The 17860-nt window shown below is 46.7% G+C and overlaps 1 protein-coding gene across 1 annotated transcript in view; it reads right to left on the reverse strand.

The window, feature by feature from the left end:
- GAD2 (glutamate decarboxylase 2) overlaps positions 1 to 17860 on the reverse strand; it is a 508839-nt gene that overhangs the window by 56999 nt on the left and 433980 nt on the right. Inside the window, exon 14 of the mRNA XM_069211360.1 lies at positions 11823 to 11930. Coding sequence (XP_069067461.1) covers positions 11823 to 11930 — 108 coding nt within the window. The remainder of the gene's footprint in view (positions 1 to 11822; positions 11931 to 17860) is intronic.

Here is a 17860-nt window from a genome sequence, read left to right on the forward strand (position 1 = left end):
GCGATGGTTGGCTCTCTTGGTGATTCTTGTGCAGTAAGATAAGATGAAAACTAGAGGCCTAGAAAGAGCGGTGATGGAAGCTGTGATCCTTTGGCCAACAATAAATCCAGACGAGCAGTCACTATATTTTGGATGCCCTCAAATTCGAATGGCTCTTTACTTCTAGTCCTGAATGATGGCCCTACACCACTTCTGTGACATCTGCATAGTTTTGAAAACTGACACCCAAGCTGTGAAACCTGACCAGAAAGTGATCAAATGGATAGACATAAACATTGAAAAGGAGTGATTACATACAGGAAACTAGCGATACCCCAAATTGTTCCTAAAAGGTCAAAACGTTTTTTGCAGACTCCTGACCGATAACACCCCAGGCTTCTAATCTGCAAGAATAGACTTCAAAAACTTTAATGACACCCTAGACAGCATGTCAGTCTGAAGTCAAAACTGTCAAATGTAGCATTTAGGACCAGCAGCATCAGGAATGCCTGGTCGAAGGTTCCACAATATTCAGAATAGTGGCCTACGTGTCAACTAAGGAAGAAACTCGCTCAATGTTCACCAAGGCCAGAGGTTTTTCCCACAAAATCTTGAAATTGAATAGTGGTTGCATCTCCTAGAATCTTTGAAACCCAGGAAATATGAAAGGTCGCACAATAGACTGAAGAGATGGGTTTCAGGCTTTGAAGGGCAGCCTCCTTCCTAAAGGAGATGTTTACGGTTTCACTAGTATAAGGCACTAACTAACTCCTTGTATCATCCTTTCACAACTTGGACAGGGCAGAGGACTCCAGGGCACAAAACAGGGTTATAAGATTTCCTAATTGCCACCAATTCCTCAAGGTAGAGATCTTGAAAAGCAAAGGTGCTGCCAGCCAGCCTGCTGGGAGAGGTGGTCAAAGTGACATCCTGTACAAAACATCTATATTATGTTAGCTGTTCGACGTGGCGCTTTTTGCAGGTTTATCCCCAGAATTTTAGCCTTTGGCCTCCTATTCTCCTGACCCACTTTTTGTTGGTTATAGGACTGGTTGTGAATTTACTCAAGACAGTAACACAAAGTTATCTGAGGTGTGCCCTGCCTATCTTGATGGGTCTTCTTGGGCTAGAGTGGTGGGAGGAGCTGACACTTGCACATTAATAGGGCTGAGCCTGTCCTTACACAGTGCAGTCTCCAACCCCTAGAATTTGTCTGGGACAAGGGCAGGAAAGGCAGAGTCTTGTGCGCTACAAAGGCTTTCCTTTGACGTTTGCTTACTTCAAAGGCAGAAATGAGTATAAGTATTGGAACGAAAACCCCAGACTTTTATAACACTTCTGAATCAAGAGGAGACTCTACCAAGGAGAAAAACTAAAGAATTGTGAGAAGGAGTACTGCCCCTTTGCTGTGTGTATTTTGCTGGGTTGGCCTGCAGTTCCTGCTTCTGATTTGGAGACGACAAAGACTGGACTTTGCTGTGCATCCTGCTTGTGAAGTTTCTCCAAGGGCTTGGACTGCGCTTGCCTCCTGATAACAAGTCTCAGGGACATCAACCACTTCACCTGCCAGCACCTGGGATCCCTTGCTCAGGACCTTGACTTGCCAAGAGGTCCCCACTCCAGTTCCTGGGCCCTTAGGAGTGAAGTCTGGCAGAAAAACAAGAAGAACCAGGCATACCGACTCCGGATGACTCCAGAATCGGCGCCGCTACCTGACTCCACACCGAAGCTGTGGTCCCTGCTGAAGTGCGACGACCGCGACTGACACCGCAGGCCAGAGGCTGCTGCAGCACCTCACAACTTTCACAACATTGTGAGTACTGAGTGCCGTGTCACTGACATCAGTGGCACCCGATTCCGCTACGGCAATTGTGGACCCGCGGTGTGACCGCAACGCTGAAAAGTCGCCTCATCGCATCTTGACCTGCTGGACTCATCGACTCGCTGGATTGCAAGGAATCGAAGTGTCGTCACCCCACCTCCACTGCCTCCGTAAGGAACCTACGCCTCACCTCCCCTGCATAGCAGTAAGGAAGCAACGCCTCACCTCCAGCGTAGAAGTACGGAACCAACACTGAACAGGCTCCAGTGATGCCTCACCTCCCTGACTCCGAGCCAAGTCTTTGACTCTGACTCGTGTCTAAGGTACTGTACCTGAGGTTGGTACAACTCTGTAACTGGCGGCGTCCACCCTCGCGAGTGGCATCGGACTGTTGGGAACGACTCCGTCAGGACGCTGTGTTAACAACAGTTGGAGATATTGTGTTTCTAAGTGCTTTTATTGGGATTTAATCTTTTAAAATTCATATCTTTGCTTACGTATGTTGGATTTTTGTCGTTTTGGTCTTGTTTTATCTAGATAAATAATGGCTAATGTTCTAAACTCATGTGATGTCTATTTGACATGTTTTACTGTGCTACTGTGTGTGTCTGGGTACAAATACTTAACACATTGCCTCTGGGATAAGCCTGACTGCTTGTGCCAAGGTACCAAGGGGGTGAGCAGGGGTTATCTTAGGAGTGTGACTCCCTTACCCTGACTAGAGTGAGGGTCCTTACTTGGACATGGTGCAAACTGACTGCCAACTAAAGACCCCATTTCTAACATTAGCCCTGATTTGACATATTTTCAGCAGAGTCTTCCTTATTATCACATAAGGTAACTGGAACTTCAGGCATCAGAATTAGAGATTTGTTTCTGGGGATGTCTTTCACAGGATAAAAAGGTGCATTCAAATAATTAATCACTACTCTGCTCTGCTTGTTGAAATAATAATTTTTGATCTTTAGGACAGCCTTTTGTAAGTTTTCCAAGCCTACTTCAATTTCGAGCTAGTAGTCTTATTGGAATGTTTCTGCTATTAACAACTTGTGTTTCCTACCTTCCTCTGTAAAAGAGGAGGCTGATCAGAGAAATGTGATTTAATAGATATGTTACTGCGCAAAGACTTTGCTATTGCCTACTCATCAACAAAAGCTAAGAAGCATAAAGCATGTGCTAGGACCACACAATCCCTCTAAAATCTATCTGGATTTATCTAGCATGCATACCAACCATGTTGGACCTGGCTTTTTGACAGGGACATCCCCAAACCTTTTGCCTCCTTCCTCCTATTTTTTCTGACCTGTTGTTGTTGGCTTTTGACCTCTGGGCACTTTACCACTGCTAACCAGTTCTAAAGTGCATATGCTCTCTGTGTAAATTGTACTACTGATTGGTTTATCCATGATTGACTAATTAATTTACTTGTAAGTCCCTGGTAGAGTGCACTACATGTGCCTAGGGCAGGTAGATTAAATGCTACTAGTGGGCCTGCAGCACTGGTGGTGCCACCCACCTCAGTAGCCCCTTAACCGTGTATCAGGCCTGCCATTGCAAGGCCTGTGTGTGCAGTTTCACTGCCACTTCGACTTGGGGCATTTAAAGGTATTTGCCAAGCCTAGAACTCCCCTTTTTCTATACATAAGTCACCCCTAATGTGTGCCCTAGGTAACCCCTAGAGCAGGGTGCTGTGTGGGTAAAAGGCAGGACATGTACTTGTGTGGTTATATGTCCTGGTAGTGTAAAACTCCTAAATTCGTTTTCACACTACTGTGAGGCCTGCTCCCTTCATAGGCTAACATTGGGGCTGCTCTCATACATTGTTGAAGTGGCAGCTGCTGATCTGAAAGGAGCAGGAAGGTCATATTTAGTATGGCCAGAATGGTAATATAAAGTCCTGCTGACTGGTGAAGTCGGATTTAATATTACTATTCTAGAAATGCCACTTTTAGAAAGTGAGCATTTCTCTGCACTAAAATCTTGTTGTGCCCTTCAATCCACGTCTGGCTAGGTTTAGCTGACAGCTCCTTGTGCATTCACTCAGACACACCCCAAACACAGGGTACTCAGCCTCACTTGCATACATCTGCATTTTGAATGGGTCTTCCTGGGCTGGGAGGGTGGAGGGCCTGCCCTCACACAAAGAACTGCCACACCCCCTACTGGGACTCTGGCAGACAGGATTGAGCTGAAAGGGGGCTTGGTGCATTTCTTAGAGACTCTTTGAAGTCACCCCCACTTCAAAGGCACAACTTAGTATAAAACAGGGCCTCTGCCCTACCTCATCAGACACTTGCTGGAGAAGAAACCTGAACCAGAAACTACATCCTGCCAAGAAGAACTGCCTGGCTGCTCAAAGGACTCACCTGTCTGCTTTCTACAAAGGACTGCTGCCTTGCTGTTGCCCTGCTGCCTTGCTGAACTCTTGTCTGGCTGTGAAAGTGCTCTCCAAGGGCTTGGATAGAGCTTGCCTCCTGTTCCTTGAAGTCTCAGGACCAAAAAGACTTCTCTCTTTTACTTGGACGCTCCGTGCGCCGAACATTTCGACGCACAGCTTGTTTCGCGCGGAGAAAAACGCCGCACTCCGACGCTGATCGACGCAACGCTCTTGGGACGATCGAAGATCCGACGCACGGCCTTGCAAGGACAACGCCGCCAGACCTCTAGAGGAGAAATCGACGCGACGCCTGCCGTGAGATCGTAATTTCAACGCGCAGCCCCGCAGATCGAAGTCTAGAGGAGAAATCGACGCGACGCCTGCCGTGAGATCGTAATTTCGACGCGCAGCCCCGCAGACCGACGCGCAGCCGGAGAACAAGCAGGAAAATCCACGCACAGACCCGGGACATCTGGTACTCCCCACAAACCACAGTAAGAGACTGTCCGCGCGCCGGAAAACGACGCCCGACTCCCCGCGTGGAAAATAACGACGCAAGTCCGTGTGTGCTGAGGAGAAATTGACGCACACACCAGTTTTCCACGCACCTCTTCTCCTGTGGCCCTCTGAGGAGATTTTCCACCAGAAACCAGGTACTTTGTGTTTGAAAGAGACTTTGTTTACTTTCTAAAGACTTAAGACACTTTCTATCACTTCTCAGTGATAACTTTACAAATTCGTATTGCAACTTTGATCGTTTTGACCTGAAGATACCCAGATAAATATTATATATTTTTCTAAATACTGTGTGGTGTATTTTTGTGGTGTTATGCTTTGGTGTTGTATGATTTATTGCACAAATGCTTTACACATTGCCTTCTAAGTTAAGCCTGACTGCTCGTGCCAAACTACCGGAGGGTGAGCACAGGCTGATTTTGGATTGTGTGTGACTTACCCTGACTAGAGTGAAGGTTCTTGCTTGGACAGAGGGCAACCTGACTGCCAACCAAAAACCCCATTTCTAACATTGGTGATCAGCGGTGAGGATAGGACTTGTGTTTGTGCAGTGACATACAGTAGCTAAGTATTTCACTACCTACCCACAGTTGAAGGTCAACTTGATTTTTCATCTTTTTTGCTTTTGGTTCTCTGATGTCCTCCTGGATATACTATTGATATTTTGGACTTTGGATTTTGGTTCTTGCCAGTAAGACTTTGTCAGCAATGAGATTGCTTACCTACTCATTCTTTGTGCCTACTGACCACCTCACTAAGGCGGACCTAAGGAAGCTTTGCAGAACATGGGGCCTTCCTGTAGCAAGGAGATCTACTAAGGCGGAGATGCTACATGCCTACATAGTCTGGGGGGAAGAAAGATGGGCAGAGAGAGAGGCAGCAAGAAACCAAATGACTAAGTACCCCTCAGATGAGGAGGAGGACTACTCACATGAGGAGGAAGACTGCTCACATGAGGAGGAAGACTACTCAGATGAGGAAAGAGAACTAGTGGGAGATGAAGGGCTCCTAGCTCTAGAGCGGTGTTTGGAAGAGCTAGATGAGCAGCTTGAAAGGGCTGAGGCAGCAAGTCTCTTAGCCCTGGAAGAAGAAAAGATTGCAGCTCAAGAGCTGAGCTGTAAAGAGCTGAAACTGGAGGCCGGAAGGGCTGAGTCCAGTTCAGATGGTGGCAGCAAAAATCTTGCATCTAGTACTGCTGAAGAAGGGCACAAGCCCAGAGATGTGGTGCCCAACTTGAAGAAGGGAGTTGACACACCCCAGGCAGTTCAAGGGTATGAGGTAGTTCCCGTTATGCACAAGGTCCCTGAGAAGGATTGGGGAACTGGCACAGGGAGTCATATTCCTACTGGGGGGAGGGACACTTTACTGACTCTAGCAGAGAGTGACAGAGAAAAGGGTTCACCCCTGGTGGACGTCCTGGATATAGAGTGTAGAGACAACCCAGAAGAGTATGGGTTGAGTGTCAGGGACAGACAGATACTGTCTCACCAGTCTCAGGAGGATGAAGTAGAGTGCTTTTCCAAGGTTGAGTTACTGAGTGGTTGGGTGAAGGGTACTGTGGTTAATACATGTGAAGGGCAGAATGATGTAATTGCTGGAGAGCATATGTCTGGTCCTTATTTTCCAGAGCTATGCCAACACCAGGTGGAGTGTGAGTTCTCTGACCCCAGGGAACTTACAATGGAGGCAGACTTCTGGGTGAGTACCAGAGAGTCTGAAGAGGCATTTGGGGGTGCTCCTGAAGGGAGTGGTCTAGGTGGTTCCCAACCGAGTGTGGTGGGAAAGGATTGTAGTGTCCCAGGTAGGTCCCAGGTCCTAGAGGGTTCCATGAGGGAACACCAGGAGGGAAGCCTAGCCTGTACCGTAGGGCCACCTTTTGAGGGAAGCCCCGCAGTGTCAGAAGAACTTGGGGGGGTGACTGTAGCCAGCATCCCAACAGTTCTGGTGTCTGGCAGTACCCCTCCTAGTGAGGGGGTGCAGAAGTCCAGACATAGGGTTGAGAGGGGGTTGCAGACCCCAGTGGAGGACCTTGAGAGTCAGGGGACAGCTCTGAGAGCAGAGCCCCCCAGGAATGACCCAGGTGAAACCGTTTCTGGTTTGGGGGAAACCCAGACTCTGCCGGATGGGCAGAGGTCGGGAGACCTGCGCCAACCAGACTCTTGTGTGACCCTTGGGGACGGTATGTCCCTTGTGGGGGGTGAGAGTGCCCCCCAGGAAGTCCTGGCATGCCAGGCAAAGATTCAACCTCAGGGTGGTGACTCTAGGTTGGATACCCAGGTTCAGAGGTTAAACTCTGACCTGGTGGGAGGTAGATGTGCCTCCCAAGAAGTCCTGCTGTGCCAGGCAATTGTCCAACCTCAGGGTGTTGACTCTGGGTTGGATGACCAGGTTCAGAGGTTAAACTCTGACCTGATGGGGGGTAGGTGTGCCCCCCAGAAAGTCCTGGCATGCCAGGCAATTGCCCAACCTCAGGGTGGTGACTCTAGGTTGGGGAACCAGGCTCAGAGGTTAAACTCTGACCTGGTGGGAGGTAGGTGTGCCTCCCTGGAAGTCCTGGCCTGCCAGGCAATGGTTCAACTTCAGGGTGGTGACTCTGGATTGGCTAACCAGGTTCAGGGGATAAACTCTGACCTGGTGGGGGGTAGGTGTGCCCCCCAGAAAGTCCTGGCGTGCCAGGCAATTGTTCAACCTCAGGGTGGTGACTCTAGGTTGGATACCCAGGTTCAGAGGTTAAACTCTGACCTGGTGGGAGGTAGGTGTGCCTCCCAAGAAGTCCTGCTGTGCCAGGCAATTGTCCAACCTCAGGGTGTTGACTCTGGGTTGGATGACCAGGTTCAGAGGTTAAACTCTGACCTGGTGGGGGGTAGGTGTGCCCCCCAGAAAGTCCTGGCGTGCCAGGCAATTGCCCAACCTCAGGGTGGTGACCCTGGGTTGGGGCACCAGGCTCAGAGGTTAAACTCTGACCTGGTGGGAGGTAGGTGTGCCTCCCTGGAAGTCCTGGTGTACCAGGCAGTTGTCCAACCTCAGGGTGCTGACTCTGGGTTGGATAACCGGGTTCAGAGGTTAAACTCTGACCTGGTGGAGGGTCAGTGTGCCCTCCAGGAAGTCCTGGCGTGCCAGGCAATTGTTCAACTTCAGGGTGGTGACTCTGAGTTGAATGGCCAAGTTCAGAGGTTAAACTCTGACCTGGTGGAGGGTCAGTGTGCCCTCCAGGAAATCCTGGCGTGCCAGGCAATTGTTCAACTTCAGGGTGGTGACTCTGAGTTGAATGGTCAGGTGCAGAGGTTAAACTCTGACCTGGTGGGGGGTAGGTGTGCCCCCCAGGAAGTCCTGGTTTGCCAGGCAGTGATCCAGTCTGAGGGTACAGACCCTGGGCTGGAAGACCAGGTTCAGGGTGTCCCCCCGGACCTGGAGGGAGGGGCTACTGATAATAGTGCCCCTACCATGTTGTCTTCTGAGGAGGCCACTCCTAGTTGGAGGGTGCTGGACCCCAGAAGGGAGGGCAGGGGGAGGGAAGCCTCACCCCGGGCCCTAGTCCAACCTGAAGGTACAGGCCCCAGGTTGGAGGGCCAGTTGCAGGTTAACAGCCCTGCACTGGTGGAGGAATGGTACAGGGCGACTTCTGTAAGCACCCTGACCATGTTGGACTCTGGGGGTACCGCTCCAGGAGGGTGGGTACAGAGCCCCAGAGGGGAGGACCAGGTTCAGGCTGTCATCCCTGACCTGGTGGAAGGGAGAGTGGTTAAAGGGTGCCCAGCACCTGGGGCTACCGCCCCCACTCTCCACAGCCACAGTGGTTGGAGAGCTTTGAGAGGCCTGGGGCCTGGCTCTCATCCCTGGCAGCTGTCAGTAATCACTGTGGCTTGCTGTCCGGGTGGACAGAGTTATCCCTGTGGAGGGGACAAGTGTCACACCCCGGGGGTAGAGTGGGCAACACCACTGTTTTGGTCATGGTGGTACTATCCTGCTCCTGGGATACATCTGTGAGCAAAGTAAGGTTAGGTGCTGCACAGATGGGATCCGCAGGTAAGGAGAAAGGTTCCCCATGGGTTGGCTTAGTGGGCCATGAGAATATGGACAGAGTGATCCAATTGGAGTCAGGAAGGCGAAGAACTGGAGCATGCCCCTGCTGTTGTGGGCCTGGGTCCTTGTTCTGTCGCCTCAAACAGGGAAGTACATCAGGATAGTGATTGTTCTCCCCTGGCGTTAGGCTGGTAGGGGGTCATGTTGGACCTGGCTTTTTGACAGGGACATCCCCAAACTTTTTGCCTCCTTCCTCCTATTTTTTCTGACCTGTTGTTGTTGGCTTTTGACCTCTGGGCACTTTACCACTGCTAACCAGTACTAAAGTGCATATGCTCTCTGTGTAAATTGTACTACTGATTGGTTTATCCATGATTGACTAATTAATTTACTTGTAAGTCCCTGGTAGAGTGCACTACATGTGCCTAGGGCAGGTAGATTAAATGCTACTAGTGGGCCTGCAGCACTGGTGGTGCCACCCACCTCAGTAGCCCCTTAACCTTGTATCAGGCCTGCCATTGCAAGGCCTGTGTGTGCAGTTTCACTGCCACTTCGACTTGGCATTTAAAGGTATTTGCCAAGCCTAGAACTCCCCTTTTTCTATACATAAGTCACCCCTAATGTGTGCCCTAGGTAACCCCTAGAGCAGGGTGCTGTGTGGGTAAAAGGCAGGACATGTACTTGTGTGGTTATATGTCCTGGTAGTGTAAAACTCCTAAATTCGTTTTCACACTACTGTGAGGCCTGCTCCCTACATAGGCTAACATTGGGGCTGCTCTCATACATTGTTGAAGTGGCAGCTGCTGATCTGAAAGGAGCAGGAAGGTCATAGTTAGTATGACCAGAATGGTAATATAAAGTCCTGCTGACTGGTGAAGTCGGATTTAATATTACTATTCTAGAAATGCCACTTTTAGAAAGTGAGCATTTCTCTGCACTAAAATCTTGTTGTGCCCTTCAATCCATGTCTGGCTAGGTTTAGCTGACAGCTCCTTGTGCATTCACTCAGACACACCCCAAACACAGGGTACTCAGCCTCACTTGCATACATCTGCATTTTGTATGGGTCTTCCTGGGCTGGGAGGGTGGAGGGCCTGCCCTCACACAAAGGACTGCCACACCCCCTACTGGGACTCTGGCAGACAGGATTGAGCTGAAAGGGGGCTTGGTGCATTTCTTAGAGACTCTTTGAAGTCACCCCCACTTCAAAGGCACAACTTAGTATAAAACAGGGCCTCTGCCCTACCTCATCAGACACTTGCTGGAGAAGAAACCTGAACCAGAAACTACATCCTGCCAAGAAGAACTGCCTGGCTGCTCAAAGGACTCACATGTCTGCTTTCTACAAAGGACTGCTGCCTTGCTGTTGCCCTGCTGCCTTGCTGAACTCTTGTCTGGCTGTGAAAGTGCTCTCCAAGGGCTTGGATAGAGCTTGCCTCCTGTTCCTTGAAGTCTCAGGACCAAAAAGACTTCTCTCTTTTACTTGGACGCTCCGTGCGCCGAAAATTTCGACGCACAGCTTGTTTCGCGGCGAGAAAAACGCCGCACTCCGACGCCGATCGACGCAACACTCTTGGGACGATCGAAGATCCGACGCACGGCCTCGCAAGGACAACGCCGCCCGACCTCTAGAGGAGAAATCGACGCGACGCCTGCCGTGAGATCGTAATTTCAACGCGCATCCCCGCAGATCGAAGTCTAGAGGAGAAATCGACGCGACGCCTGCCGTGAGATCGTAATTTCGACGCGCAGCCCCGCAGACCGACGCGCAGCCGGAGAACAAGCAGGAAAATCCACGCACAGACCCGGGACATCTGGTACTCCCCGCAAACCACAGTAAGAGACTGTCCGCGCGCCGGAAAACGACGCCCGACTCCCCGTGTGGAAAATATCGACGCAAGTCCGTGTGTGCTGAGGAGAAATCGACGCACACACCAGTTTTCCACGCACCTCTTCTCCTGTGGCCCTCTGAGGAGATTTTCCACCAGAAACCAGGTACTTTGTGTTTGAAAGAGACTTTGATTACTTTCTAAAGACTTAAGACACTTTCTATCACTTCTCAGTGATAACTTTACAAATTCGTATTGCAACTTTGATCGTTTTGACCTGAAGATACCCAGATAAATATTATATATTTTTCTAAATACTGTGTGGTGTATTTTTGTGGTGTTATGCTATGGTGTTGTATGATTTATTGCACAAATGCTTTACACATTGCCTTCTAAGTTAAGCCTGACTGCTCGTGCCAAGCTACCGGAGGGTGAGCACAGGCTGATTTTGGATTGTGTGTGACTTACCCTGACTAGAGTGAGGGTTCTTGCTTGGACAGAGGGCAACCTGACTGCCAACCAAAAACCCCATTTCTAACAAACCCGGTACTGGATCTCTCTTTGTCTATGGGGGCTACACACTAAATGGTAGAATGGCCAGTCAGTCCTTGCTTGTGCATTACATTAAAACACTTCTTACACAAGCCACACTGCAATTCAGAACTCTTTCAACCAAGCACTAACCACAGTTACGGCCAGTGAAATGATGTAACGAGGAGGAACAAATTGCACAATAGGGTTGACTAAATTATGCAGCAAGAAAAGCGGTATAATGCAACATATTTTCTGACAGCATTATTTTCTCTTTATAACACTGGGCAAATGTTGCACATCCTTAATAACCAGTTAACACTCAACTACAGCAATAGGCAATTCAAATTTGACTAGTCAACCTTTGTGAAAGGCCTTCCACTGCGCAGTAATATGTTGTCATGTTTTTAGTGACTTTTCATCCGTTTGGGATAGAATCACATTTTTATTTTGTAAGAGTCTGCAAATTATACAGGGGACGATGGATTACGTGGCAAATCCAGTCATTCTATAACTATGCGGAAAACAATACAACCACAAAACCGCATAATTCCAGTGGCCCTGCCCAAGTTGTAGTATTGTACCCGTCTGCTCTTCAGGGTTATGAAGGGCTGTGCAAACGCAATTAAAATACAACATAATGCATGCCTCAAATATGGAAGAACAATTCTAACACATTGAGGAAATGGATTAAAGGATAGCATAGTATAACACATATACTGAAGATTCACCGAGAGGCACATACCTTTCCGTTGAACACCATTTCATATCCTTCCCTATTCTTTATTTTATTGTATAGATATTCTGCCAGCTCCAAGCACTTATCAATTTGAGCTTCAAACCCTTCTGTACCCTGGAAAGAAAATAGTACAAAACAATTCACAATCACAGTTACAGAAAAATAAATGACCTAGCAAAATGAAGACGTTATGTTAAGAAAAATAACTGCTCTATTTTTCCTGTGAAGGGTTTTTTTGGGGGAAGACCACGTAATAGCTGTGGTTATGGCAACAACCCAGTCCTTTCATGTTCAGCAGCCCATGTCTGTCTAATAGGCCCCATTCAATTTTCTTGCGGTTTCGAAAGGTTGAGCCATTCCCAGAGTCTTGGCTTCGTTTCAGCAGCTCTTTATCTATTATTTTGTCTAGAAAAGTGAAGACGGCGTAGATGTGCTCTGCACATGTGCTCGACAGATTTTCCAGCCTTTCATCTCCCTGTACGACATTTCACAGACCTGTAAATTGGCAGCACTTACAAAGAGGTTTAACCAGCCCGAAACACCAATCCGGTAAGGGTATTTATACAGCATTAAGTCAACACTCAGGCCCCAAATCACACAGATTTTATTGTGACCTACTGTATATGTAATATTCCTGATTTACTCTCGGAATACTCGGGGCTTACTCCTAGAATTCAAGAGTAAGTCACGTGTACTACAAGGTGCAAATTAAGAGGCACAGTACACAGACATGTAATCAAATGAGGGCTGGACTAGCCATTCTGCCACTCTGGCATCTTGCAGTGGACTTCAGATTTGACGTCTGCTTTCGGAGCTGGCAGGTCTATCACAACCAAGCCACGACCCAATTACTCCTTTTAGGTTATAGCCTTTGGCTTTATGAGTCTGGTATGAACATTTTTGCCAGACTTGGGGTCTGAATTGGAACTCGGCGAATGGGGTAACTCCGTCACAACGGTGATGGATATCCCATCCACCAAAATCTAAATTCCATTAGAACATTGGAATGCTGGAGGCTCCATTGAAAACAACGGAGTGCTGCGGGCTTTTACTGGCCGGTAAAAGCCCGCAGCGCCAACATTCCAATGTTCGCTTTGTTCACAGCAACAGCTGTGAACAAAGCCTCACGGAGCCCGAGGGGATTTAAATCCCCTCGGGCTCCGTGAACATTTTTTTTTTTAATAGAACATTCTGCCCTGTGTGGCAGAATGTTCTAATAGCCTTAGAACCCGCCGTAGCGGGCTCTACCGGCTATTAAAGTCCCTCTCCCTTGTTAAATGCCCTCGCCTTCGGCTCGGGCATTTAACGCGGGGAGCGGGCCTTTAATAGCCGGTAGAGCCCGCTACGGCGGGTTCTAAGGCTATATTATATTCTATGGGATTCAGATGTCGGCGGACAAGATATCTATCACCATTGTGATGGAGTAATCTGCCCGTCGAGTTCTAAATCAGCCCCTGACTTTTGTCTAGAGTGTAGCCTTAAGAAATGTGTACTAGTTAGACCCACATTACAAGCGCAGGATGAAATATTTCCTGTCCAAATGCTTGTTTACACGGGGATAGGATTTATATCCTCGCAGTTTTTCGCTAATAGATTCTGACAGCTCAAACTTATAAAAGAGGGAAAACATTGAATTCGGTATGTTAAATACTGATTACTCATGTTATATTTTATCTGCAAGATAAGAACTATTAATAGGAGAATTTGCTACATGTAGTAGATACCTCACCCCAGGATACGGTATTTGCCACATGCAGTGAACAGCTCAACCTATTACACCCACATTGTAATGATGATCTTGGATCATTCTTGCTTATGATCTAGCTAAGACTCTTGCCATGTCAGTAGAGCACTCTAAGAAATGCACCATGAGCAGTTGCCCCTTCCAAAATGACCTTTTAATAAATAAAACAATGGGGCACTGCATCTCACCTGCTTAGAGATCTATCACTTTAAGACAGGAGCTTCTCGTCCATGAAGAGCTGGATCCATGCCAGATTTTCTAAGATATCAACATACAATTAATGTGAATAGCTAGTAGATATTTTACAAATCTGGTATAGATCCAACCCTCCTGGGCTTATGTTAGAAGCCATTTCTTTAAGCATTGTAACTGAGAATGTGACAGTTAATTATTGAGCAATGTAAAGCCCTGCCTTGAAGACATTCTTGACATTCTCAGAGGTTTCTAGTGAAAAAGAGGACATCTTGTTATGTAATTTCCGATTCTAATTTTGCGTTTGTTAGGTGAAGGGAGTTCTTGGCCCAATTAAGTGACAAACTGGGTTATAAATTCACATGAAATGAGTAGGCATAGTTGAAGAAGGCTGTTGATCACTTCATTAAGGTAAGCATGAATCTCAGGTACTGCTTGGGTTGCTTGGAAGTAACTCATTTTGAACTGACTTCACACCTTCGCCCCACATTACACCAAGCAAAAGATACGCTGACCCGATATGTGAGCAAGTAAAATAGAATGTCAACAGGCATTTCTCAAGGCCAATAGGTATGCTTTAAAAATAAAAAACAAGTGCACCTTCTTTGATTTGCCTGTTGTATGTATGCACTTGTGCGGAATGGTGAGTGGGTAAATAAGAGAATGAGACAGTCGATAGATGAATTGCTGAATGACTAAATACATGAATGGTTGAGTGATTCAGTGCATAGATAGCAATAAGAATTAATGCATGGACAAGTGGGTGCATATTTGAATGGGGGATTTGCTTGTGTTCTTCTCTTTTCTGACTGCGTATAGCCATTACAAAAGCCAAAGAAGGTTTCTTTCCAACAGCAACGGTCAATTCAATGTTTAACATGGAAGTCACCTGTTTGCATTCAACCCAGCCTCTCATCCTTCCAAGAAAATGAGTGCCATCCAGGCACGGGTAAACATACGCCTCAATAGACAACTTTGTAAATGGTCAGCAATATTTTCATCATACACATGAAGAAACATACTTCAATAAACAGTCAACCTTCGAAACAAACACAAATGAAGATGTCATAATTAATGTGTTAAAAAACTATTAATATGTCCTGCTTGGTTGACACTGATATTGGGATGCGGATTCTCAGCAACTTAAATGTTCAGGGCCTGATCATAAACTGTACTGTGTAGTATGTTGTGGAGTACTACAGTTGTACTACAAAACCTGCCTGGGAGCACCCTGGCTGGGCACAAATACCAAAGGCTATTCACAAACTGCACTTTTGTAGTAGCTTACGCATGCAACTTACACTTTTTTAGTAACATGTGTAAGTTACACTTTTGTAGTAAACTTACACTTTTATAATAGGTCAAACTTTACACACGGACAACCACTGGCACTGCAACACTTCACCATAGAAAATAATGGAGGCAGTGACTTAACATAAAACTCCATTGGAAATAATGGTAAGTTAAATTAGGTTATATATTAGGTTATATAAGTATAAAAGTAGTACATAGTAATTCATTCTAAAATATGCAATAAATGATTTTTAATTTTAAGCATAATACTACAATAATTACATTAATTTTAAGTAATTATACATATAATTTTAATACTTATTAATGCACATCAAAGATATTTGTTTTCTTCAGGTGGGATTTCTTTAAACCTCAGAAACATAATTGTAATTCATTTTAATATATTTCCAGTAATTCAAGTTTTTGATACAAAATTATTTAAATGGTGCTGTAGCATTTTTTTAAAATTTTGGTCTACAATTAAAGTAAATGTATGCAATTAATTTACATTAATAATTAGCCTAAATTATTTATAGAATATTTTTTTAGTTGCTTTTTAAAAAATGTTCCATATGCTTTACAATGCATAGTCTCCCTTTGGTAAAGTATCGGGAACATTTTAAACTCGAGAATAAATATTACAAATATCTTGCAAAGGCAGACAAAATGTATAGAAGGATGTGCGTAGATTTTCAGCTTCAGTTTGTAATTCCCCAATAGCAGGAAGCGTCACCTTCACAGCACTAACTTTCAGAGCAAATGTCCATAAGGTAACGTCACAAAGATGTAAACTGTCCATTTAATTGAACCTGATTGTCTGCAAATGTCCCTTTGTTGTATTTGATTAAAGATGTCAATTCACTAAAGTGTGCAATATAATCTTAGGGTCTTATTTACAAGCCCCTAGCGCCACCGATGCATCACTTTTTGTGACACTCTGTGGTGCTGTGCCCTGCGCCATATTTACAAGGTAATGCTAAGCCACTTTTTGTATCTTAACACCACCTTGAAAATATGCCCTGACGCAGTTTTCTGCAGCAAAGGGGTGTGCAGTGGGTTTTGTTGAGGGCCTACCCACGCAAAACTCATTGCCCCATATTTACAAGGAAACGTTAAATCTGAGGCAGTGCCAAAAACGAACACCAATACTTTTATTTTGCCTTGTTTTTGCTTTTTCTTTGTGTGCTGCATTCTGCAGCACACATAGAAAGAGCAAAAGGCCGTTAATGATTGTTTATGTGTAGGATGTTGTCCCTTCCTGTATGTAAACAATCATTAAATAAATGACGATTTGCTACTCTTATGTGTGCAGCAGACATAGGAGTAACAAATCTCCATTATTTATTGTTTATGTGCAGGAAGGGACACCTTCCTGCACATAAACAATAATTCCCTGCAATGCAGGCACCCCTGCACTATGATGCAAGGGTGCCTATGTTGGAGCTAGGCAGCTAAATTTAGCCAGTCGTGGCTCGCAGGGATTCCTGGAGCAGGGTGGCGCGCAGGGGGTGCATAATAATTAACATTAAAAAAAAACCTACCTTGGCCCCACGCCGTGCCGCGCCGCGCCGCTCCTTGCTCCTCTGCAAGCTGCAGGCACAGGCTCCTAACCTGCCCTGCGGCCAATCCTGACGCTGCTCAAAGCAGCATCAGGATTGGGTGGGAGTGCCCAGCCAGGGTGCTCCCAGGCAGACTGGCAGCCTGTGTAGGCTCTCTCCAGCCCAGCAACTGTGTTGCCGGGCTGGAGAGAGCCTACAGTGCATGTGTGTTTGGCTGGCCCCATAGTGTGCTGATTTTTTGTTACATACTTACAAAACCCACAGCTGTTTAGCTTGGGTGTGGAAGAAACACAACTGTATGCCCTGTGAAAAAACCTGGCCCCTGTCAGAAATTAAACGTTTTAGTTATCTTATTAAAATGGGAAATATTTTTCACACCATTTATCTACTGCTCAGTGCCTAGCCATTACTGATATGTGCTGCTCACTTGCCGTATAACTGATATCCACGCTACCTTCATTCAGTGCATACAGTCTCTCAATCGATTGGGACAAAGGGACAGAGCATTACAAACTACATTACGGAAGAACTACTTCCGAGTTATGACAGGGATTCCGTTCATGCTGTAGTTTCCAGGCACAGCTAGTCTTCAGTCAGTAGGGAGGCCTCTCTCGGTGCCCGTCACACATTCAAAGTCACTCTTGCTGTCTTCAGAAGCATGGCAGGACTGGTCACTTGGCTACTCTGGCATTGCACTGATAAAGACCTGACAATTTCAGAACAATCATTGGCAAGCACTAGGTCTCGCTTTTGAGATCTATTGGCTTTTGCAGCGAATTTTAGATATGCTGTACAGCTCCTGTGCACCGTGGCTGAAGAAAATGCAAAAATAAAGGTGATATGATGCAACTGTCATGTCATTTTGTAGGCACATGCCAACACAGAAGTGTTCGCCAACAAAATGAGGCACTCATTTTTATCTTTTTATTTAGTAATCTGAGATGGATTTGTAAATAAAAAGAAAAACACTAAGGAGGTCATTACAACCCTGACCGCCAGGGCTGTTTCGACGGAAGCTCCGCTAATAGGCTAGCGGTGCTTCCCATGGTATTACGACCGCGGCGGAAGTGCCGCGGTCGCACCGCCAGGACTGGCGGTTTACCGCCACTTCAGTCCCGGCGGTTTTAATCCCCCAGGGCAGCGCTGCCCAGGGGATTATGAGTCCCCCGAACGCCAGCCTTTTCCTGGCAGTTTGAACTGCCAGGAAAAGGCTGGCAGTACGGGGAGTCGTGGGGCCCCTGGGGGCCCCTGCACTG

This window comes from Pleurodeles waltl, chromosome 10, assembly GCF_031143425.1.
Source record: "Pleurodeles waltl isolate 20211129_DDA chromosome 10, aPleWal1.hap1.20221129, whole genome shotgun sequence".
Lineage (NCBI taxonomy): Eukaryota > Metazoa > Chordata > Amphibia > Caudata > Salamandridae > Pleurodeles > Pleurodeles waltl.